General features: G+C 39.2%; 1 protein-coding gene across 1 annotated transcript in view; it reads left to right on the top strand.

Moving 5' to 3' along the window:
* Positions 1-26,451, top strand: part of CAP2 (cyclase associated actin cytoskeleton regulatory protein 2) — a 130,960-nt gene that overhangs the window by 21,534 nt on the left and 82,975 nt on the right. The window contains exons 2-3 of the mRNA XM_070456180.1: positions 542-663; positions 4,555-4,655. Coding sequence (XP_070312281.1) covers positions 543-663; positions 4,555-4,655 — 222 coding nt within the window. The 5' untranslated portion in view covers position 542. The remainder of the gene's footprint in view (positions 1-541; positions 664-4,554; positions 4,656-26,451) is intronic.

Raw genomic sequence — 26,451 nt, forward strand, 5'->3', positions numbered from 1 at the left:
CAGTGTTTTTGTTTTTAAAATTGGGATTTATTGTTAATTACATACAATTCAGAAAATACCTGGTAATGGCAGGAGAAAAATATCTATGGTCCCATCACCCATGTTGAACACTGGTGTTTCAATGTATAATCTTCTCTTATAAAAATTTTTTCTACATTGTAGGGGTTTTCTGTTTATATGTATTTTTTATATTCCGATTTTTTTTTCAGAGTAGTAACTCAAATATTTTTCCTGTATTATTTATTGCATACTCTGTAAATACCAATTGTAATAGCAAAATAAATAAATAAACAAACATCCCTGAATTGAATAGAAAATAAAATAATCTCAATATAATTAGTTTTTATTCTGCTGTGAGTTTTATGTTTTTTTGAATTTCACCTATTTCCCTGACATATAAAAATACTCTCTAAGTAATTAAAGCCATAGCCATTCTGAATAATTTTTATTTTCCTTCTCGCTGCTGTTAAGTTTAATGGTGTCAGCTTGCTAATCCTCCCTGATGCTCACATGGCCTCCATTTGTGCCTGCATTTTCCTAGGATGGCAGAAATGCAGGGGCTCATGGAAAGACTGGAGCGGGCTGTCGGCCGACTGGAGCTGTTGTCTGCAGGGTCACACAGGCCTCCTGGGGACTGCGGGGAAGTTAACGGTGTCAACGGAGGTAGGACTACACAGTTGTCATTACTGGTCTCTTTGTGGTCACTTAACTTTGTTCCCACTATTGGGTTCTCATGGAACATTTCTGTGAACTTCTCCTTTCTCTGTCACCATGACATTAACCAGATGCAAGTGATCCCCCAAAAAGAGAAAAAGAAAGTCTCAATCCACAGTCCACAAAAATTACCTCTATCTGTGCCTGTTAACAGCACAATCCATGAACTGAATGTCATTGTTCTGTCATCTCAATGTTTATACTGCTCTTCCACATTCAGTGACTAAATATATTATCTAAGTCATTACCAAAGAGAAGCTAATGTTCTCGATTAGGCTGTAAATTGGAAGAAACTATTATTCTGTACCTTTTAATTTTAAAGAGAACAAGTCATTAAGTATAAGAACTGCAGTTTTGAAGGAAGAGAATCTGACGTGAAACCAAGTATTATTTCGAGGTAGCATGATCACATCACATTGCTTTACATTTACCGTTCCTCACCAAGTATGTTTTTAAAATTATATGCTAATGCCACACGTTTTTAAAAAGTTAAAAAAAGAGTTTAAAAAATTATGTGATCAAACGTAAAAAGTTAACATACTATGCATGGCCAACTCTGTTATCTACAGTAATTTTTCCAACTTCTTTTTGTCTAAGGTTGCAGATTTAGCAAATAAGAATACAAGACACCTAGTTAAACTTGCATTTCAGACAGACTACCTTTTTTTGGTAGAAGTGTGTTCTGAATACTGCATGGGATATACTGCATGATACATACTTCCTCTAAAAATTTATTCAGTGTTTATTTGAAATTCAAATTTAAATGGACAATCTGTATTTAATCTGCCAACTCTATTCTTGTCTCACACCCATTTCCTCCTTATCTGACCCATTTTGAATTTTGTCAGTCTTTTGGGGCTTGAGAAAAGGCTTGGGGAAGAGGGGGCTTCAAAAAAAAAAGCTTTCACTGGGCAAGATCCACATTGGTGCTTCTAGAATTTCAGACGTATTTGGAGCTGTGCCTTGCATTACATGCCCTGGGACAGAAATTACTGTGTGAACACAAATGCACAGGCTGGGTTTTTTCCCCCTCCCTACCCCTCAAACATAATGAAAATTAAAATGCTTTGAATGAATTGAAAGGGGGATGTTGTTTAAAGGAACGCTGCCAGGGGCCTGTAAGTTTTTTCCGCATCAAATGAGACACATCTATGATTTCATTTTAAGCTTCTTTTTGTTAACTATACAGTTGGTATATGAGATTCAATAGACTTTATTTGTAAGGAAATATTTTCACGTTCTCTTCAGTAACTTTGTTTCCTTATGCCTTTGGCATCAGGTGATCAAAAGGCATTTCTGAGATTGCTGCCCACAAATATAAAGCCTGTGAATACATAAAATAAACTCCAACTCCCAGGAGGCTGTGTAGTGTTACTGAGTTAAGGAAAAAAAGAAACTCCAATAATTCAAATCTCACTTACACAAAGAGGTACTAGACTGCTCTTTTCACTTTCTTCATAGAAAAAGAATTTCCTGGGAAAATTAATAAGCTAAGCAAATTTGGAAGGCATATACTTAAATTAAATTACTTAAATATTTAAACACAGTTTCTAGTATAACAAATCATTCCAAACTGATTATTAAAGTTCTCTTAAAACAACTTAGTGAGCAATTTACTATCCTGTTGATAGTATGAAATGAAGACAGATACTTAGTTAGTAGGATAGTTAGTAAAAGGTCTGAATGATGTCCATCCTTAAAGTCTTGTCTTATCCTAAACAACATCATTTCCACTTCTTCTGAATTAGTCAGCTTTGGTAATTTTCTAAATTTTATTTTTAACAAATCCTTAAGGACAATCTTTTCACCTTAAATGTAAACACCATCATTACAATGATGTTATAACTAAAGTTAATTTTTTTAATTTAAAAAGAAATTTGTAGAAGGAGCCAGTTCATTACAAATATATAGTATGCACAGATCAAAGAACTGTCCTAAGAGACTGGTGTTATGTTGTGTTTTATGATGTGTTTTTTGCTCACTTTGACAATCAGGTAAGTTAGGCCCAATACTTGAAGAAATATTTTCATTCCTGCCAATTGACAAGTACTGTGGTAGATACAGGGGAACCTAAGATGAATTATACACAGTCCTAAATCTTCCAAAATCTTTGGTCTCGATGCATTACTATTCTGGACCTCAAATGCTTTGATTAAGAGATGCTCAAAGGATGCAGACTGGGGAGAAAGACAGGTCATTAAAGGCTGCCCGGAGGAGGTATGGGCAGAGCTGAGTGATGGAAGGAAATTAAAAAATATTCCCTTTTATCATTGTCCCTTCTGCTATGTAGAGGCCTCCATCACATTTTAAAACCTTTTCCCACTTTAAACACTAGGCAGAGACCCCTCAGACCTCTTCCACGGCAACAAACAGGTTTATCTGTTTCCAAATGGATCCATAAGGAATCTTTGGGTTTGCACGTCTTTTATGTTATAGAAGTTGGTACATACTGCATTTTAAACTTAGGATGATAACTCAGCTTCAATACCCTGCTTAGAAGTGAGACTTAGAAGTAGGTGCAGGGAACTCTGAACAACTGTTTCCATCACTCTCTGGACCTGTGGAAAGGGCAACTGGGAACCAGGGAGAAGAAAGGAAGTTTATCCTATGCATTTATGAGCTTGGATATTTCTGTCCAGTATAAGAATGGGACTCCTAAGTTTGACTTTGAATCTTAATAGGCTGTACTGCTAAATTTGTCAGTATTATCTTTCTCAATATTAGAGATGCAGTCAGAGACTTAGACAAAAGTTTCTTTAATGAAAAGTCAGGGAAAGAAATACAGAGCACCTCGGGTTGGGCCATTGCCACTTCAGCTTTTGAGTAATTTAGCAGATCAGAATTCATTGTGGATTAGCACACTGGTCATTTTTACACCTACCCTCAATGTCGCTCTTCCCCTGGGAAGTGAAGGGGGAAGTAAATAAATGTGTGAAATCAACTGTCTTCCTACTTTGCCCAGAGTTCATTATTACCTTTTAATTGTCCTGAATAATCTTGGTAACTATTTGCAAGGTCATTATAGAACTTGGACAGGTCGGTGTAGAAGTAAGTACACTGGCTTTGGATTCAGGAGGTGTGATCAGTTTTTGGATCTGCCACTTACTTGGTGTATAGCTCTTAACAAGTCATATTCTCTGTTTGCATCTTCATTTCCTCATCAGTCAAAGTATGACAATGCTACCTGCCTCATGGGTTTGGGGAAGAATCAAATGAAAGTATGCAGGTGAAAGTACCTACTCACCAAAGTATGTCAGAGAAGAACGAGTATTGAATATTAATGCATATGTATGGAATCTAGAAAGAAGGTACAGATGAACCTGTTTCCAGGGCAGGAATAGAGACGCAGATGTAGAGGATGAACATGTGGCTCCAGGAGGCAGGGAGGAGAGGGTGGGACAAACTGGGAGATTGGGACTGATGTATATACACTCCCATGTGTAAAATAACTAGCTGGTGGGAACCTGCTCTATAGCACAGAGAGCTCAGCTCTGTGATGACCTAGAAGGGTGAGATTGGGTGGGTGAGAGGGAGGCTCAAGAGGGGGATATATGTATACACGTAGCTGATTTACTTCATTGTACGGCAGAAACCAACACAGCATTGTAAAGCAATTATATTCCAATTAAAAGATTACTTATTCAGGAGGACAAAAATATAGGAAAACACTGCTTTCTTGAGCCATTGAGAAGTGTTTAATAAGTACTGACTGGGTGAATGAATGAATTAGTGAACAGGAAGAAAATGATGTGAATGACATGAGACTTCCCTATTACTTATGGCAAAGCAGTTCCAGCTTTCACCAAATTACCAGGAATAACACAACGTTCTTTTCTAAAGGTGTGGCACCCTCTGTGGAGGCCTTCGACAAGCTGATGAACAGCATGGTGGCTGAGTTTTTAAAGAAGAGTAGGATCCTGGCTGGTGACGTGGAGACCCATGTGAGTACTTTCTTCTGTTGTATTCTGTGAAGAAATTGACTGCTATTAAAATATTTTTAAAATAATGGTCATAACCAGGGCTGGCGAAGGATGGAGGGATTGAGACCCTTGTGTGCTGCTGGTGGGAATGTAAAAGGTGCAGCCCATATGGGAAAGAATATGGCAGTCCTGTAGAACATTAAAAACCGAGTTATCATATGATCCAGCCATTTTACTTCTGGATATAGACCCCCAAATAATTGAAAGCAGTATCTCAAAGAGATATTTGTATACCCATGTTCATAGCAGCATTATTCACAATAGCCAAAACGTGGAAGCAACCCAAGTTTCTGTTGACAGATGACTGGATAGAGAAAACATGGTCTGTGCATACAATGGAATATTATTCTTTCGTAAAAGGAAATTCTCACACAATGAAAACATGGATGAACCTTGAGGATGTTATGCTAAGTAAAGTAAGCCAGGTCATAAAAAGGTACTGTACTGGGGAATTCTGGTGGCCCAGTGGTTAGGAATTGGCACTTTCACTGGTTGGGGAACTACAATCCCACAAGCCATGCGACATGGCCGGAAAAAGAAAAAAAGTTACTTAGGATTTCATTTACATGAGGTATTTAGAGTAGTCATACTCATAGAAACAAAAAATAGAATGGTGGTTGCCAGGGGCTGGAGGGAAGGATAAAAACAGGAACTTGTTTAATAGGTATTGTTTTACTTTTGCAATGCAGACTAAACTCCAGAAGAAATTCTGGCAATCTGATGCATAACAATGTGGATATACTTAACGCTACTGAACTGTATACTTTAGAAATGGTTAATGTGATACATTTTGCATTATGTATATTTTACCACAATTTTTGTTTTTAAACTGCAGCCTGAGGAAAAACAGAGTTGTAGAATTTGATAATCTCTGGATTGGTAGAGACTTTTAATGATACCTAGGCTAGCCTCCCAGTTTAGACACTTTCTGTACATTTTAAAAATCTTTAGCATTTTCCCTCTTGCGTCCTTTTAATGAAAGTAAAAGCCAAACCAATTAACAACCTAGAAGAAAAAAAAATTTATTCAAGTTCTTTTTATTCATTTGCCTTTGTTTCTCGCAGAGGATTGAATTCAAAATCCATCCGCTTATAGATTTCTCAGCAAGAGAGCATCCCGGCAAAACCATTTTCAGTATAGACTCACAGAAAATCTGATTCTTGAATAAAGTTGTGGTTTGCGGTTTAAAAAAAAAAACAACTCTTTTTGCTCCTTCTTCAATTAAACGTTATACGCAACACTCAACACCAGTCTTCCAGGGGATCTGGCAACTCAGATTATTCCCTTGGTTCCAGAATTGTAATTAAATAGGTGTTTATCTCATCACATTTGAAATGTATTTGCTCATTACATCTAAGAAAAATGAAGATCAGTCTCATGGACCTTTTTATTAAATATTCCTGTTGAAATCCTCACTGGCAAAAGAAAGGAAGCTCTGATATGCAGGAGTTCTAGAAAAGTCTGTGTAGTAGGACCTACTTGAGATGTATCACAGAACTCTAGAATTGCCCTGGTTTGTTCTTGAGCTTGATGTCTCTGTTTACAGAAACCAGGTCTGCAGTAACATGGTGGCTGAGCTTCTGATATGTAGACTCATGATCGTACTTGAAATCTAACATATAAAATGGAGTATCAACCCCAAGACACTAAAAGAGATTCTTAAATAATTGAAGAACAGTTTACTCTCTTGAAAACTATTATAATAATTATTATATTAGTATTGTTACCATTAATATTGACATTATATTATATATAATGTATACTTCTGAGGTACACAGTACATTATAATTCTTATTAGTAATGTCACAAAATTCTATATAGTGTTCTTTTACTGAGGAATAATGAAGCCTGTAAATATGTATATTTAACTTTGCATTTAAAAAAATATAGGGTTTGCATACTAAGTAATTCTCTTCAAGCTGCAGATAAACAGTTCTTTTAAATTCTTTGTAGAACGAAGAGATTTATCAATAAAGTGTAGCTTGATTCATATGAAGTTTTTTCTTCTCCCTGTTCATCAGCCTGAGAACAGCATGACTCGAAGGAATATTCTCAATAATGAATAGATAATGCTTAAAGAAATTTGCGTTTTTCACTAGTTAGTTTTTTAACAAGGAAGGAAGGTGGGGAAAGAAGAAAGAAGGGAAGCAAGAGAAGAGAAAGAGAGAAAAACACTTGTCATCTGAAAATGTAGACTTGGGTTCTATAACACAAAGAGAAGTGCAGGCAGCTTTTGTCCATCTGCCCATGACTTTAATACATTGAACAAGCAGTTTATTTTTTCTCTCTTATAGAACCATGTGTCACTGACATTAAGCTTGCAGCTGCTGCCTCTCCCATAAGCCAGAAGTGGGGGTTGAACTTTGTTCCAAGAACACACCTGTTGCTTAGGGAAAAAAAAAACCCCACATACCTGATTGTACAGTATGGAAATTTGAGACTGACACAAATGTGCATCATGTTAACTCCTGTCCCTGTGTGTAAAAGCTATTTCACAGACACTAACAATGAAAAAGGGCAGCCAAGCTATGATTTAACGTCTGTCTTGATGTGTTGGCTGCTGGTCGGGTTTAATTTACTGAACACTCAATAGTCTATTGACAGAACAGACCACAAAAAAAGGGAACTAATAGCTACAATTAGGAAGCTCTGTTGAACCAAAGAACATAGCAGGTTTAGAAAAGATTAGATCTTGTAAAGCTGCCTTGTATGCAGCATAAACTGAAGGGCTTATTTAAATTACCCTTCAACCCAGGAACGCTGACACAGCTTGCACCCTTTTTAAGAGATAAACAAACAATGCACAATTTTATAATAGATGTTTAGGGTAAATATAGTCCTCAATGTCAAAGAAAAGGATCCCCCAGAAACTGGGCCTACAGAATTGTAAGCCCTTGGTCAACAATCATTTATCCTTAAATGGATGAATGTGGTTTGTTTTTTTTTAAAAAACAAAGCTGTCCTATTGTTATTCATGGTATGTGTAACTAATCTTGAGTCTGTTTCTAAATGATTTGACCATCATGAAACAACTGCAAATCATATAGCTCTTCCTAACTCAACCCCTTTTTGGAGATTTATAGAATTTGCATATTAATGTTTGTAAAGGTCTAGAACGTTTATTTCTTATCATGATCAAGATGGATACAAAAGAAATATTCTTTTATTAATTGTTCAATAAAAATGAGAGACCCACAGTTTGAACAAAAGGGCAATAAAATTCAGCAAAAAAGTATAATACACTAAACACGGTAAGATTAAATGGTATTAAACAATATTATAGCTTTGAGTTCCTGGACTTTATAACAAATGGACCTATGTAGACAGTTATTATAGCTCTACTTTTAATGGGCTGTGGTTACTCTTGTCGATATTCCTAGAACTTGTTACTTACTTAAATCATCTACAAAATGTCTTGTTCATTTTATGCCTTGCTGGTTAGGTAACATGTCCAAAGGATGTGTAAGTTAAAGATGATCTCTTGTTTGTATTTGAATTTCAAAGCTGGCTCTTACTTTTTATAGCATGACCTTGAGCTAGTCCTTACCCTTCTCAGTAATGAGACTGGACCATATCACTTCCAAGGGCTCTCAGAGCCCCTTTGAGTGACTCACCCTTTGTCTCAGTGTAAAAGCATGAGGGAGTTACTCAGTTGCCAAATGAAGAGCTTGAGATAGAACAGCTTCATCACCAATATAAAGAAAAAAAAAAAATCTTGAGCCATGCCAGGGAAAGAACCTTAAACAAGCAAAACAAGCAGAAGGAAACATGTCAGAAAAAGGATACACAGAACACTAAAGATAACATATCATCCTGCTTTATGATAATATAGAAAAAAATCAGACTCCTTCATTTAAAAAGACCTTGAGAGATTTCCCTGGCAGTCCAGGGGCTAAGAAGACTCCATGCTCTGAATATAGGAGCCCAGGTTCTATCCCCAGTCAGGGAATTAGATCCCACATGCCACCACTAAAGGTCCTGCATTGCCACAGCTAAGACCTGGTGTGGCCAAATAAATAAATATAAAAAAATAAAAAATACAAATAAAAGAACTTGCAGGCTCCGTGAGTCTGTCCTTCTTGGTCTTATTGGTTCTTGCTTCTTCCTTGACATGGACCTATCCCTAGAATAAATAATGTAAAAATGGCTATATATTTATTTTACTCAGTGTATCCATATTCTTTCTTTGATTTTAGAAAACCTTTATGGGTAGTTTGTACTCAAGAAGAACAACCATTTGCATTTTTGGTGCTTTATAATCTGGGTCTATGTAGAAACCCTTCTGCCCCCACCAAAAAAAACCAAAAAACAATCAGAAGCACAAGTTTGGTGCCTCCTGAGAAACCTGTATGCAGGTCAAGAAGCAACAGTTAGAACCTGACATGGAACAATGAACTGGTTCCGAATTGGGAAAGGAGTGTGTCAAGGCTGTATATTGTCACCCTGCTTATTTAACTTAAGGGCTTCCCTGGTAGCTCAGCTGGTAAGGAATTTGCCCGCAGTGCAGGAAACCCTGGTTCAATTCCTGGGTCAGAAGATCCGCTGGAGAAGAGACAGGCTCCCCACTCCAGTATTCTTGGGCTTCCCTGGTGGCTCAAGTGGTAAAGAATCTGCCTGGATTGTGGGAAACCTGGGTTTGACCCCTGGGTTGGGCATATCCTCTGGAGAAGGGAACAGCTACCCACTCCAGTATTCTGACCTGGAAAATTATTTATATGCAGAACACATGATACGAAATGCCAGGCTGGATGAATCACAAGCTGGAATCAAGATTGATGGGAGAAATATCAACAACCTCAGATATACAGATGATACCACCCTTATGGCAGAAAGTGAAGAGAAGCTAAAGAGCCTCTTGATGAAGGTGAAAGAGGAGAGTGAAAAAGTTGGCTTAAAACTCAACATTCAGAAAACTAAGATCAAGGCATCTGGTCCCATCACTTCATGGCAAATACATGGGGAAACAATGGAAACAGTGACAGACTTTCTTTTCTTGGGCTCCAAAATCACTGCGGATGGTGACTGCAGCCATGAAATTAAAAGACACTTGCTCCTTGGAAGAAAAGCTGTGACAAACCTAGACAGTGTATTAAAAAGCAGAGACATCACTTTGCCATCAAAGTTCCATTTAGTGAAAAACCAAAGCTATGGTTTCTCCAGTAGTTATGTTGGGTATGAGAATTGGACCATAAAGAAGGCTCAGTGCCTTTGAATGTGGTGCTGGAGAAGACTCCTTGAGAGTCCCTTGGACTCTCTTGCAAGGAGATCAAACCAGTCAATCCCAAAGGAAATCAGCCTTGAATATTCATTGGAAGGACTGATGCTAAGTTCCCAATATTTTGGCTCCCTGATGTGAAGAGCCCATTCATTGGAAAAGACCCTGGGGAAAGATTAAGGGCAGGAGGAGAAGGGGGTGACAGGGGATGAGATGGTTGGATGGCATCACTGATTCAATGGACATGAGTTTGTGCTAGCTCCAAGAGATAGTGGAGGACAGAGGAGCCTGGCATGTTGCAGTCGGTGGGGTCGCCAAGAGTCAGACACAACGGAGCAACTGAACAACAACAGCAGTGAAACAGCCCATCCCACACAGATCCATCCTCCTCAATCTCCTGCTTGCCTTCAGTCAAATTGGCCCTCCCATTGAATAGTTTCTTGCTAATAGTTTTAGTCTGAACATTTATTTTTATTATAATTAAACATAAATATACCTTGGCAATCTCAAGCTCAAAGGATCATGTGACATGTGTCACATTCTCCAGATGGCAGAGACCCACCCCCCCAAAAAAAATTACTTGTACAAAGAATTCTGCATCTAGGTTTCAAACAGGCTTATATTAGGGATCTTCTGTTTTATAGTCTTAGACAGTTACAATAGAATTATTAGAGAAGAAAATACCATGGAAATCATCCATTCCAATATACATCCTCATTTCTTTTTCTTTGTCTTTCTGCCTCCCTCCCTCTCTCCATCCCTCCCTCTCTCCCTCCTCTTCTTTATCTCCTAACACCCAGGGACAACTCTCTGAAAGAGAGTGTACCTGAAGGTGTTAGTCACTCTGTCATGTCTGATTCTTTGGGGTTCCATGGACTGTAGTCCTCTAGGCTCCTCTGTCCATGGGATTTCTCAGGCCAGAATACTAGAATGGATTGCCATTTCCTTCGCCAAGGAATCTTCCTGACCCAGGGATTGAACCTGGGTCTTCTGCATTCAGACACTCTTTACCATCTGAGCCATCAGGGAAGCCCTCCAATATACATCCTCATTTCTCTGTCTTTCTGCCTCCCTCTCTCTCTCCATCCCTCCTTCTCTCCCTTCTCTTCCTTCTTTTCTTCCTCTCTACCTGTCTTTTTCTCCTCCTCTCTTCAAAGAAAGAAACTGCAACCTAGAGAGGTTGGTGATATAGGTGCCATGTTGTATATAGAACCATGACCCCAAGGCAGAGGAGGAATCTGGTCTCCAACGTCTCCATCCGTGGTTTGGGAGATGCCTGGCTTAGACCCCCTGGGTCAGCTGTCTCTCACTGCCTTTGTAGGCAACTGAATCACTAGTAAGATGCAGTGGCATGTATCTGCCACCTCTTCTTGTCCCCTGCACTCAATAGCTGGCACCGTCCCCCCTATCAGATTTCCACAATAGGTCAAGAAAAGGGCGGACTTGGGCTCAGCAGGTGAGGAGAGGAGTTACAGTGAACATCACCGTAATTCATCTCTTTCATGTGTCTCCTCAGAGCAGTGCTGAGTGAGGCAGCAGAACAGTGACCTCCAGGACAGACGACCTGTATCCCTCATGGTCTTCTCCCCAGTCGCTAAACCAGCCTGCTCTCAGCCTGGTCATCGCTCACTGTGCTGTTGACACCAAATTGGCAGAATTCAGAAAGATCACAGATCAATCCATCTCTGTTATGGTTTCTTTCCAAGAAGGTGGAGAATTTTGACTCTCAGCACTGAACACATACTTTGTTTTTAACTTAAGGATGTTTGCTTTTAGAACATCTAATCCCCGTCTCTGCCCTTAAACATCCTAGTTTCATAGCACATTTTAAGCCTAGGGAAGGCTCTATCAGGAACTGGACTTGGAATCTCAGCATCTCTTGAAGAAACACCAGACATCACTAATCGCCAGAATCTCCCTGTTTACTCCACCAAAAATAAATGTCTCCGGAATATTTTGCTGAGACAGTGAGTTGGGTTCCATGAATCTCTCAGGTTAAGTTGAGAGATGTATTTTTCTTTCTGCTTCTTAAAGGAAACCTAAGGAAACCTGTGGAACACCAGCCTTGATTATTCTTTTCTAGTCTGTGATCACTGGTGTAATCAAAATGGAAGAACTGAAATATGCAGAGATGTGTTCTGAATGTACTCAGATTTCTGTGTGCACATTGTTATATTTAAATTGGATGGGCAGCAAGGTCCTACTCGATAGCACAGGGAACTCTACTCAATGTTATATGGCAGCCTGGATGGGAGGGAAGTTTGGGGGAGAATGGACACATGTATGTGCATGACTGAGTTGCTCTGTTGTGCACCTGAAACTATCACAACATTGTTAAGCAGCTATACTCCAATATAGAATAAAAAGTTAAAAAAAAATAAAACAACGAAATACCCTTTCAGAAGATTGTTTCCATGTGAGAATTGAATCATGTTACTTAGTACTGCACGATAGAGTTCCTTTTCCTTTCTCTTGCCTTTTTCTTTTCCCCCCCTTTCCTTCTTCCTAAAACTATGCCAATAATGCGAACACTTGTTGTTGTTTTCTATCTAGACTTCAGGATAATTTAATTGTTTGCCTGGAGGCTGCTTCAGCATCTGAAAATTAATACTTTGTCTAAAAGTAATGACCTGATCTCATTTACATTATCTTATTATGTCTATTCTAGCAACCATACCCACAGAACACACCACACACACAGACACACACAGAGACATGCCCCTCCACACATGTATATCTACTGTTCACCTAAAAAATCCTTATAATGCTGTATTAGCTACATATAAGAAAAAACAGACTTGATCAAATAGATGGGCACTCTGACCTGAGTCACTCTACTCGTAGTGTATGCGTTTGCAGATTCCTTAGTGTGCATAAGCCAACTACAAAATATGCTTTTTAACCTGTAGTATATTTTTCCCATTCCAGTTGTATTTAGAATATGGTTGAAAATTGTAAGTTTTGAAACATGGCAGTTTACACTTTCATAACATATTACAAGCCAATTCTTTTTAATATATAAGATGTTTTAGTGCTGTAAAAAAAAGCAGGGTATTCAGTGAATTAATAATTTGTCACTCTGTGTATGTGTTTGCAATAGAAATACTTTCCTTTTCAGAAAACACTTTGCAAAATAAATATTTTAAATGGTAAAGTACTTGGAATGCTGATAGTTGACTTTCAATGGCTTTGGTTAAAACAGCCCAACATACAGAAAAGATGGTATGATTTATCCCTTCAGACCCACCTGTTGAGTGTTGGGGACTAGTTCAAGGTTCCAAAAGTATACTGTTCTCCTCTTGCCTTCTTAGTGTCCAGCACTTATCCATAGTAAGTGGTTAATAAATGTTTGCTAAATGAATGAATGAAACCGAATGTGTAAAAGAATCAAATTACTGAATCAGTGGACGCATGACTGTACTATGGCTGACAATTTGGATCAAGCAGTATTGTAGATGAGGAGTTAAAAGAAAATCAAGGCCAGGTTGTATGTCATGAATTAGCAAGAGAAACATAGATTCGATAGATATTTATCATGAATGCATACACACGTGCACACAAGCCCTGGTTTTATCGTAGCCCTGACAATGTATCTAGTACCCTCTTCATTCTCTTTATTCTCATTCCTCTTTTATAGTTGAGGGAAAATGAGCCACTGAAAGACTGGAGCTCTAAGGCAGTTTAAGAAAACTATGGAATTTAGAAAGACGGTAACAATGACCCTATGCAAGACAGCAAAAGAGACACAGATGTAAAGAAGAGACTTTTGGACTATGTGGGAGAAGGCGAGGGTGGGATGATATGAGAGAATAGCATTGAAACATGTATATTACTATATGTAAAGTAGATGACCAGTGCAAATTCGATGCACGAAGCAGGGCACTCAAAGCTGGTGTGCTGGGACAACACAGAGGGATGGGGTGGACAAGGAGGTGATGGGGGGTTGAGGATGTTGAGACACTCATGGCTGATTCATGTCAATGTATGGCAAAAACCACCATAATATTGATAAGTAATTAGCCTCCAATTAAAATAAATAAATTAATTTTTTAAAAACTAAAAAAAAAAAAAGAAAGCTAGGTGGGAATTCATAAATAACAGGAAAATCCATCAGTGTATTGACTTGTAGTCCAGTGGAAATCCCATGAGCTGTCTGTGACAGTATATTTTTGTGAGCCTTACTGTAAGTATTTTAAACTGAAGGTCAGAGTTAGAAAAAGGATAACTCTGGATTTTGTTTGATTTTTCTGTTTGGATTGGGTTTTAGCATGTTGCTTTCCCCTCTGATCATTAAAGTGATAGCGATCAGGCAAGAAATAACTTGGGAGTCAAAAGGGCCAGTTTAATTTTTGTCCAGGACTTCTTGGCATCATATTTCTAATAATTAGTTATTCCTGGTTTCATGAGTCTTTAGTTGTATTTATATAATTTTAAATATCTGGGTGAAAAGTGAAAAATTCAGTTGTTGTTGTTTAGTAGCTAAGTCGTGTCCAACCCTTTCATAGCACCACGGACTGTAGCCCACCAGGCTGCTCTTTCCGTGGGATTTCCCAGGCAAGAATACTGGAGTGGGTTGCCATTTCCTTCTCCAGGGGATGGATCTTCCTGACCCAGGGGTTGAACCTGCATCTCCTGCTTGGCAGGCAAATTCTTTACCACTGAGCCACCTGGGAAGAGAAGAATTCAGTAGATTGTCTCAATATATCCAGGTCAGACAGTCCCAAACTTTTAGGTGAGGACTCTCACCCCAAAGTTCATCTGTAAGTTAGCTCTTAGAAACTTGGAAAACATTTGCCTATAGACCTAATGTAAGGGATGGGTGGTTCATTTCATATGCAAAGATGCAGAAGAATATTACTCTGTGTGTGGTATACAAACCACTGCCATGCACAGACTCTGCTAATGGTCTGCCATGAAATGAGTACAGAAATCGTAAATAAGACATTGAGAACTTTTATAACAATCCAACAGAGTCATTTTAAAGGCTGCTAAATCTGATAATTTAAGAAACTTGGACTTGTGCTTTGTGTGTCTTTATTTCATTTTTCTAATAAGGCTCTTTTATTAATATTTCTTTTACAAAACTATCAGTCTGTGAGAGATGAGAAATTAAAGAGAAAGTCTTCACCAAAGGTTTTTTGAGTAGCACCATGTAATACAAAATGTTGGGGAGGAAACATGAGTCAATGACTCTTCCACCATGATTTCAGTTGTAGTTAAATGAAGCCGGAAAATAATAATATTAAATGAAAAACACTCATTTATTATGAATGCTGATACCTGGGGGAGTGAGCATTTAATTAGAGAAGGACTTAGCACCAGATAAGGATTTCTGTGCAGATTCTGTGTACTTCCAGCTGACGATGGGCCTGCTTCCTTTCTACTTGGGCTACCATGCATAGGATTTTTCTTTTTCTTTGTATGAGTATATAATTACTCTCCTTTGATTATCAGAATAAATTCAGAATTGACATGTGGGACCAATAAAAAAGGAAAGAAGAAATTTCTTCAAGGATAACAGAACAGGAATTGAAAGGGTAGAGAGATGGTATACTCACCAAAAGATTTGGCTTATTGAAAAGTGAAGTCTGCTGACTCCCCTGATGGCTCAGAGGTTAAGACTCCAGGCGCCCAATGCCAGGAACCTGGGCCTAATCCCTGGTCAGGGAACTAGATCCCATATGCCAAAATGAAGAGTTTGCACGGCTCAACTAAAGGTCCCACATGCTGCAGCTAAGACCCAGCACAGCCAAATTCATAATAAATAAATAAAAATAAATATTTTAAAAACATTATGATTATATAGTTTGCTTTAAAAATGATGAAATGTTTTTATTTATTTTTTATTTTACAAAAAGAAAGTCTGGAAAGATACTTATTAAATTGCTGAGAGTGGTCATTTTTCGGGATCAGACTTACCAAAATCTTTACATCCTAAACATCCATGTCTTTTGAACTTTTGTAACAAGCATGTGTAAACTGTTCTCAGAAGAAAGGGAGAGGAAGATGTGGTATTTTAAGAAAAAGATCTTGGAATCGAGGTATTTCCTGGAAGGAGTTCACTGAGCAGCAAAAGACAGGTGAAGAAAACATGGGTACCAAGTAGTGTTGGTCCCACACAGCTTGGCTGCATGGTGGTCAGGAGTGGTCAGGAGTCCAAGATGCTGCAGAATCCATGGGGACCTGGGGAACCAGTGTTCAGCAAGGACTTTCGTGGACTGAGTGTTCCATCGTAAGATCTCAGTTCTTGTCAGGTCTGTACGGTTGATGAATGAACAAAATCTGGTTTGTAGCTAAATTCTATGGTCACCAGAGATCTATTTCATTTCCCTGCCTTATTTAAATTTTCTGTATCAGTAAGAGAGGTGAAGGGGAAAGAGAACTAACATTTATTGAGGACCTGCTATGTCAAGCTCTTCGTACAGCTGCCAATGCATAGCTTTACTTGATCATCAGGAGAACACTTTAAGGTAGGTAAATTCGAGATAAAGAAACCAGGGGTCAGGAAGGTTGGATAACTTGCTTATAGCCATACGTCGATGGGTAGAGTTGGATTCTATCTCAGCCCTATCTGAAGATCTGAAGCTCACGGATTCTCTGCTGTGCCACACCGCTTTCCAAGAATTTCGAATCATTCATTATTTATTGGTAGTTATTGAGCTTCTGGTGTAGTGGAGGCCCTTCTGTGTAGGCACTGGGCTTCCCAAGTGGCTCATGGTTAAGAATCCTCCTGCTAATGCAGGAGACATGGATTTAATCACTGGGTCAGGAAGATTCCCTCGAGAAGGAAATGGCAACCTGATCTGGTATTCTTGCCTGGGAAATTCCATGGACAGAGGAGCCTGGTGGGCTACAGTCCATGAGGTTGCAGAGTTGGATACCACTTAGCAACTAAACAGCATGTAGGCACCCAGGGGCCTAGTCTTCAAGAGCTTATTACCTACTTGGAGACTTAAGGCATACACACATGCATGAAACTTAAATAAGCATATGACTTAAATAATACCAAGTGAAAGGACAGTGCTTAGCGTTACAGTGCATTCTAGAATAAGGAGTACTTGCTGCCTCTAATTTTTCTGTTTCATTGTAGCAGCCAAGTATCCTTTACTTGTATAGACCCCAAAATTCATCAACCGTGCAGGACTTCTTGCTTTGAGAGTCAAAGGATTTAAACATGTTGGTAAAATGCTTTCGATTCCTTAAGTGTTAGAAAGCAAGTGAGACTTCTGGTCATACACACTGAGGAAATCAGATCTGAAAGAGACACGTGCACCCCAGTGTTCATCGCAGCACTGTTTATAATAGCCAGGACATGGAAGCAACCTATATGCCCATCAGCAGACGAATGGATAAGGAAGCTGTGGTACATATACATCATGGAATATTACTCAGCCATTAAAAAGAATTCATTTGAATCAGTTCTAATGAGATGGATGAAACTGGAGCCCATTATATAGAGTGAAGTAAGCCAGAAAGATAAAGACCATTACAGTATACTAAGACATATATATGGAATTTAGAAAGATGGTAATGATAACCCTATATGCAAAACAGAAAAAGAGACACAGATGTACAGAACAGACTTGTGGACTCTGTGGGAGAAGGCGAGGGTGGGATGTTTCGAGAGAACAGCGTCGAAACATGTGTATTATCTAGGGTGAAACAGATCACCAGCCCAGGTTGGATGCATGAGACAAGTGCTCAGGCCTGGTGCACTGGGAAGACCCAGAGGGATCGGGTGGAGAGGGAGGTGGGAGGGGGAATCGGGATGGGGAATATATGTAAATCCATGGCTGATTCATGTCAATGTATGACAAAACCCACTACAATATTGTAAAGTAATTAGCCTCCAACTAGTAAAAATAAATGAAAAAAAAAAAGCAGAAAAAAAAAAAGAAAAGCAAGTGAGAGAATTTTGAGAGGGGCCAATTTGCCAAGTGTTTTGTCACTATGCATTGACTAAATTTGAAAATGAAATTAATTTCAGAGAAGAGTTGTGTTCAGATTACAAACTTATTCTGCCTGTTGGAAAAGCAAACAGATTTAAATATACAATAGTGTTTTCTTTTTTTCTATTCTGATATCTTAAGAAATACTCACTGGTTTTAATTATTTCAAACAGTTGGTTTTTTAAAAAGGTCATCTGCTACAATTAACTGTTTAGAAAAGTTTTATATTGGGTTTTTTAAATTACAGTGATTAGTTTTATACTATAGATTTTACAAACTTTTCTACACATTCTATTGTTTGTGACCTGCTTGTTTTGACCATGTGTTCTGGGCCTCTTTCCATGTCAGTAAGTTGAGGTCTGTACTATCACTTTTAATGACTGCATAGTGTTTCATTGCATGGTTATACCATCATTGACATAAACAATCAAAATCATAGGTGGAGGAAATAATATGTACAAGGATGCAGAGCCCAGATGAAGGTGAGACGAGTAAGGCCCTAGGGTGTGACTCTGAAAGGACGTACACCTGGGCTCCACGACTGCCTCACCTGGTCTCTTCCCTGAAAGGATCAGCATCTAATGGTATTTCAGTTCAGTTCAGTCGCTCAGTCATGTCCAACTCTTTGTGACCCCATGGACTGCAGCATGCCAGGCTTCCCTGTCCATCACCAACTCCTGGAGCTTGCTTAAACTCATGTCCATCCAGTCGGTGGTATTTATAATCATTTAAACAATTACTGACATTTGACTTTTTTTCAGTTTTTTCCCTATTATAAATGAAGTTACAGTGCATATCCTTTTACAAATACTATTCTATAATTGTACAATTATTTTCTCAAGGAAAAGTCCAAGGATTGGTAGTGCTGGGTCAGTGGTAAATGCTCCCTAGTACTTACTGTTGTCCCCCCTAACCCCATCCCGCCCTTCCTGCCCACCACAGACATTGTACTGATTCATACGCTCAGTGTCTAAAAGTGCTTTAGGCTGTTGCGTGATAATTACAAACTAGCAAAATAAGAATTTTAGGGACACAATGCATGATTTGAACTCACATTATTATTCATGGAATTAATTGTTTAAAAAACACTTTGCCCTCTGTTACACTAGCAAGAAGATAAAAACAAAGCTATATGTCCCCCTGTAAATCTTTTTTTTTTTTTTTTTTGCCAGAGAAGATCATTTATCAGTTCTACCTTTTATTTATTTGACATGGGAGGAAGTTTGTTTAAGTTGGTTCTCTGGGGCTAGATGTGACATGTTCTGGATGGGGTGTTACTTTAATGGAAACCGATAATGCAGCTGAGCTATGTGATAGAAGATTTCAGGTCTGAATGTAGAAAGGACATGTTGGAGCTGTTCCTCAGTGTCAGAACTGTGCACTGTGGCTGATGTAAACTACTTACGTGAGCTGGAAGTTGCCAAGGCAACAGTCCTATTAATGAAGAATGAACCTCTCTTATTATCAGTGCCTGGATGAATTTTTTTTTTTAATAAAATGTGCCTAGTAGTCTCACATTGACATTTTCAATCTACCTACTCATCTTTCCTTTCTAGGCTGCAAAACTATTTAGCTGTATTCAATAAGGATGCATTCTTTCTCTGCTAATGAAAGTGGAATCACTGGGGAAAAAAAAACCAGTCAACTGTAAGGGCAATAAAAATACTAATTTATAACAATTACCTAATATAAAATTATTGTCCTTTTGATATATGCTTTGGCTAAGGCAGAGCCTGAAATTGACTGGGACTTAGTAGGTATTTGAGCAGGCCAGAGTCTTAAAATTAACTTGTCTTTATGATTTAATGGAGCGTTTCCAACATATTTATAAATAAGTGGAGTGTGACATTGCTCCTTCCTTCTCCTGGTCAGACTGTAAATTTAGACTCCATTTTATTGTGTGCACACTAGAAATTAAAAAAAAAAGAAAGCTGTGGTTAAATTGTAGGTTTTAGGGAACCCTGTTGTCTTGAAAAGCCAGAGAGCCATGTTAAGGGGAACAATGGTTAGAATGACTGGGTACCAAGCATTGTGCTTCCTGGGGCCTAGAAAGAAGGAAATCATTTCTTAAAAAAAAAAAAAAAAATTACATTCCTGGGACTTCCCTGGCCGTCCAGTGGTTAAGACTCCACACAGGGAATGTGGGTTCAATCCCTGATCAGGGAACTAAGATCCCACATGTATGGGCAAAATAAAAAAAAGAATACATGCCCTTCTTTAATGAGAATACTTCTTGTGTTTTGTCAAGCTAACTAGATGAGGAACTTACCTTTCAGTTATGGTTATCAGCAACCCATTCCTTTTAAAATGGAATGTTTGTTGTCTGTTCCACCTGACTAGCACCTTGTTGCCTGTTACAATCATTAGTCATTCTTGACTTGTTTCCCCTGAGAAGGTACTCAGAACTTTCTGATTATGAAATTAAATAATAAACTTCAATTGTGTTCTCATCACATCTTTTTAATAATTTTTTTCTGATAATAAAATTTAAATGTTTGAGGTAGAAAATTTGACGATAAATGTATGAAGAAGAAAATTTTAAAAGCCACTCATAATCCCACTACTCAGTTAACTGATATCGTGGCATATTTACTTCACCAGGACATTGTTCAAAGTCCTCCTTGGTAAGATAGAATCAACACTGATCTGTAAGCGCCATATGTATAAGGACAAGTGACACATGCCAAAGGCTATACGAAGATGCTGACTGAAATTAAGGGGACAGTTGTAGTCCAAGCAAAAGTTGGCCCTTCTATGTCACTGTGGCAATTCCAGGGTCAGCAACAAGTAGCAGTCAATCTGATTTCTTAACTTAACATCTTTAGACTACATGGCTGACAAAACAGATTTTGCCGTCAGAACAAGTTTTATCACAAGCATGCCTCCAGTTTTCTTTGTTAATAGTAATCCTGGCTTGCTTCTTTGTGCCTTTCCTATTGGCACATAGGGAAGAGAGAGCTGTTTCCCAAACATATGCAAAATAGGCAAAAGTTCGTGGGAACTAAAGATGTCATAGTGAAGAGACATTGTGTACTTGCATGTTTTATTCTTGGCAGTGATGGCATAAAGAGGCAGTTTGGGTGTTGCTTTAGTCCCCTCCAAGCATCCCCAGATAAATATGATAAAAATAACAATAATAAGCACAAAGAATAAAAGTCTCATGCACTGAGGATAAAAGCTTCTCTAGAGAACTTTGTTATTTTTAAGAAACTGAAATAATCCAAGTAAAAATAGAGTGTTTATCATTGCGTCTCTTAGTGACCCCCAGTCAGCACAGTCCCACCATCCTTTCCACCAGATAATACCCCTAAGCCCCTCTCACATAGCCATTCATAACCACCCCTAACTCAGATTCCATAATCCAATATACATATAGCACAAGGCAGGTAATGGGGAAATGCTCTGTCATCAGAAGGATGAAGCTGGGATGGAAGTTCCAAAATTTCTGAAAATGGAAACAGAATACATTTTTTCTCATTTGAAAAAGAAGCGGAAAGTTCATAGCAATGTCAGTTCCCTGGTTTTGATGTTGCACTATATTTAAATAAGATATAACTAGTGAAGTAAATTAGGGCTTCCCTGGTGGCTCAGAAGGTAAAGAGTCTGCCTGCAATGCAGGAGACCCAGGTTCGATTCCTGAGTGGGGAAGACCCCCTGGAGAAAGGAACGGCAACACACTCCAGTATTCTTCCCTGGAGAATCCCATGGACAGAGGAGTCTGGAGGGCTACAGTCCCCGGGGTTGCAAAGAGTCAGACACGACTGAGCAGCTCACACACACACACACACACACACACGCATGCACACACGCACACATGCACGCACACGCGCAGTGGAGTAAACTGAGTGATGAGAACACAGCACCTCTCTGTACTATCTTTTCAACTTACTGTGAACCTATGATTATTTCCAAATAGAAAGGTAAAACAAATCTTTTGATCTGTAAAGTGTAGGAATTTTAGAAAATTAGAGCAGTGTAATAGAAACATTTTTAAAACTCTTAAGATGTTAGTGAACTGATATCTCTTTATAAATAAATAGTTATTTCTTGGAGAAAGAAATGGCAACCCATTCCAGTGTTCTTGTCTGGAGAATCCCATGGACAGAGCAGCCTGGTGGCTACAGTCCATGGGGTCACAAAGAGTCGGACACAACTGAATGAGTGACTGAACAGTTATTTCTTGAGAAAATAAAAAAGAAGTGGAAGAAGGACTTTCAGTTTCTGGTTCTGCATGTAAAGAGCCTGGAAGTCACCACTCCATCCAAATAACAAGGAAAAAGCTGAACTCTGAAAAAGCAACTCTTGTTGGGTCCTTAAAGGAGGATGCAGGGAAAACTGCTGTCCCTAAGACCAGAGAAACAGGTGAATATGGGAAGTTTGGGCTTAATGGAGCAGCGACTCATGAGTGAAACTGTCAAGGGAACCAGTTGTTTAGTCGCTAAGTTGTGTCTGACTCTTTGTGACCCCATGGACTGCAGCACACCAGGCTCCTCTGCCCTTCACTATCTCCTGGAGTTTGCTCAAACTCATGTTTCTTGAGGGGATGATGCCATCTAACCAGCTCATCCTCTGCTGCCCTTTTCTCCTCCTGTCTACAATCCTTCCCAGCATCAAGGGCTTTTCCAACGTGTCGGCTCTTCATATCAGGTGGCTAAAGTATTGGAGTATTTGTTGAGGTTGAAAAACCTGAATTATAATTGGCAAATTATTGGAAGCTCAGTGCAGACAACTCACAGTTAAGAACTCCAGGGGAACCCAGTCATAGGCAGCCCCCACAATATTTTGAGATTTACCTCTAGCAGCTCAACTTGGTTCCCACAGTAAATACTGGAGAAAAATCTGCTTCGGCTTTTGGCAGGTGGAGGGGAAAAGGAAGCATTTTGGTTTTTTGGGGTTTTTTTTGTTTTGTTTTTTAAAAGGAAGCATTTTGAAATAAGCCAGAGCACTGAGTTATTGGTAAGGCCCTAGCATTACCCTACTACCGAAATAAAACAAAGACATTATAAGAAAACTATAGACCTATAGTTTTTGTGAACATAGGTTCAAAAATCCTCAGCAAAATATTAATTAAATCTAAAAAAGTATTAAAAAAAATTATATACTATGATCAAGTTGGGTTTTTTCCCAAGTAGGCTAGGTTGGTTCAGCATTCAAAAATCAATTCATGTAATCTGTCATATCAGCAGACTAAAAAGGAAAAATCACATGATCATATCAATAGATGCAGGGAAAGCATTTGACAAAATCCACCACCTATTCCCTGGTGGCCCAGCGATGAATAATCTGCCTGCAATACAGGATACACGGGTTTGATCCCTGACTCAGGAAGATCCCCTGGAGAAAGAAATGGCAACCCACTGCAGTAATCTTGCCTGGGAAATCCCATGGACAGAGGAGCCTAGAGGGCAACAGTCCCTGGGGTCACATAGAGTCAGACACAGCTGAGCGACTAACAACAATAACAAATTCTTTGTCGGGAAGATCCCCTGGAGAAGGGATAGGCTACCCACTCCAGTATTCTTGGGCTTTCCTTCTGGCTCAGCTGGTAAAGAATCCACCTGCAATGTGAGAGACCTGGGTTTGATTCCTGGGTTGGAAAGATCCCCTGGAGAAGGGAAAGGCTACCCACTCCAGTATTCTGGCCTGGAGAATTCCATAGACTGTATAGACCATCTTTTAGGACTTGAAATAGCTCGACTGGAATTCCACCACCTCCACTAGCTTTGTTCGTAGTGATGCTTCCTAAGGGCCACTTGACTTCATATTCCAGGATGTCTGACTCTAGGTAAGTGATCACACCATCGTGATTATCTGGGTCGTGAAGATCTTTTTTGTACAGTTCTGTGTGGAATTCTAGTTGAGCTATTTCAAATCCTAAAAGAGGATGCTGTGAAAGTGCTGCACTCAATATGTCAGCAAATATGGAAAACTCAGCAGTGGCCACAGGACTGGAAAAAGTCGGTTTTCATTCCAGTCCATAAGAAAGGCAATCCCAAAGAATGCTCAAACTACCACACAGTTCCACTTATCTCACACGCTAGCAAAGTAGTGCTCAAAATTCTCCAAGCCAGGCTTCAACAGTACGTGAACTATGAACTTTCAGATGTTCAAGCTGGTTTTAAAAAGGCAGAGGAACCCGAAATCAAATTGCCAACATCTGCTGGATCATCGAAAAAGCAAGAAGAGTTCCAGAAAAACATCTATTTCTGCTTTATTGACTATGCCAAAGCCTTTGACTGTGTGGATCACAATAAACAGTGGAAAATTCTGAAAGAGATGGAAATACCAGACCACCTGACCTGCCTCTTGAGAAACCTGTATGCAGGTTAGGAAGCAACAGTTAGAACTGGACATGGACCAACAGACTGGTTCCAAATAGTAAAAGGAGTACATCAAGGCTGTATATTGTCACCCTGCTTATTTAACTTATATACAGAGTACATCATGAGAAACGCTGGACTGGAAGAAGCACAGGCTGGAATCAAGATTGCAGGGAGAAATATCAATAACCTTAGCTATGCAGATGACACCACCCTATGGCAGAAAGTGAAGAAGAACTAAAGAGCCTCTTGATGAAAGTGAAAGAGCAGAGTGAAAAAGTTTGCTTAAAGCTCAACATTCAGAAAACTAAGATCATGGCATCCGGTCCCATCACTTCGTGGCAAATAGATGGAGAAACAGTGGAAACAGTGACTGACTTTATTTGGGGGGGCTCCAAAATCACTGCAGATGGTGACTGCAGCCATGAAATTAAAAGATGCTTACTCCTTGGAAAGAAAGTTATGACCAACCTAGACAACATATTAAAAAGCAGAGTCATTACTTTGCCAACAAAGGTCCATCTAGTCAAGGCTATGGTTTTTCCAGTAGTCATGTATGGATGTGAAAGTTGGACTATAAAGAAAGCTGAGTGCCGAAGAATTGATGCTTTTGAACTGTGGTGTTGGAGAAGACTCTTTTTTTTTTTCCCAATTATTTTTATTAGCTGGAGGCTAATTACTTTACAATATTGTAGTAGTTTTTGCCATACATTGACATGAATCAGCCATGGATTTACATGTATTCCCCATCCTGATCCCTCCTCCCACCTCCCTCCCCATCCCATCCCTCTGGGTCATCCCAGTGCACCAGCCCCGAGCCCTTGTCTCATGCATCCAACCTGGACTGGCGATCTGTTTCAGCATCGAAACATGTATATTATCAAGTGGAGAAGACTCTTGAGAGTCCCTTGGACTGCAAGGAGATCCAACCAGTCCATCCTAAAGGAAATCATTCCTGAATGTTCATTGGAAGGACTGATGTTGAAGCTGAAACTCCAGTACTTTGGCCACCTGATATGAAGAGCTGACTCATTTGAAAAGACCCTGATGCTGGGAAGGATTGAAGGCAGGAGGAGAAGGGGACGACAGAGGATGAGATGGTTGGATGGCATCACCGACTCAATGGACATGAGTTTGAGTAAACTCCGGGAGTTCGTCATGGACAGGGAGGCTTGGCGTGCTGCAGTCCATGGGGTCTCAACGAGTGGGACCCAACTGATTGACTTTCACTTTCACTTTCAACACCTATTCATGATAAAAACTCCGTAAACTAGGACTAGAGGGAAACTTTCTCAATTTAAAAGTTTCCTTCTAGTCCTAGTTTATGGAGTTTTCTCACAATGACAAGAAACTGACAGCTAACATCATATTTAATGGTGAGAAAGTCAGAGATCAGGTGCAAGGCAAGGATGTCCCCTCTCACCAATCATTTTCGACATCAAACTAGAAATTTTTTCTAATGCAAATACATGAGAAAAGGAATTAAAATGCACTCTGATTGGGAAGGAAGATATAAAACTATCTTTTATCACAGATGACATGACCTTCATCTATGTGGAAAGTTCAAAAGAATCAACAGAAACTCTCCTGAAACTTAATTAAGCGATTACAGCATGCAATATTTGTTAGAGAATTCATTAGAAATGTGAATTCTTGGGCCCAAGAATCTGAATCTGAAATCCTGGGGGTGAATCGTGACAATCTCTGTTTTAACAGAGCCTCCAGGTGACTATGTGACTCAGCTGGTAAAGAATCTGCCAGCAATGCGGGAGACCTATGTTCGATTCCTGAGTTGGGAAGATCCCCTGGAGAAAGGAAAGGCTACCCACTCCAGTAATCTTGCCTGGAGAATCCCATGGACAGGAGAGCCTGGGGGACTACAGTCCCTGGGGTCGCAAAGAGTCGGACAAGACTGAGTGACTTTCACGTTCACATTCTTTGACCAGGTGAATATAATGCAAACTTAATGCAAACTGGTTGAGAACTGCTGGTGTCAGCCTTCTTCATGGCTCTCTATGTCAACCCAGACAGCCTTGATAACCTGACTTTGTAGGGTTGGTCATTATGTTCATGTCTATAAAATTAAGCATCTTCAATATTGTTTTAAGCAAAATCATGAAGTGAGTGAAACTTGTCTTTGGCATCCTATCACCTCTTTTTGTCAGCTCATTTTCCTGCCTCACTTTCATCTGTCAGGTTCTCTTTTACCTTTTTGTTGGGTGAAACTCAAGAGACTTCACTGTTAGGATAGATGAAAGGGTCCTAAGGAATCA

The sequence above is a fragment of the Odocoileus virginianus genome, chromosome 27 (assembly GCF_023699985.2).
Source record: "Odocoileus virginianus isolate 20LAN1187 ecotype Illinois chromosome 27, Ovbor_1.2, whole genome shotgun sequence".
Lineage (NCBI taxonomy): Eukaryota > Metazoa > Chordata > Mammalia > Artiodactyla > Cervidae > Odocoileus > Odocoileus virginianus.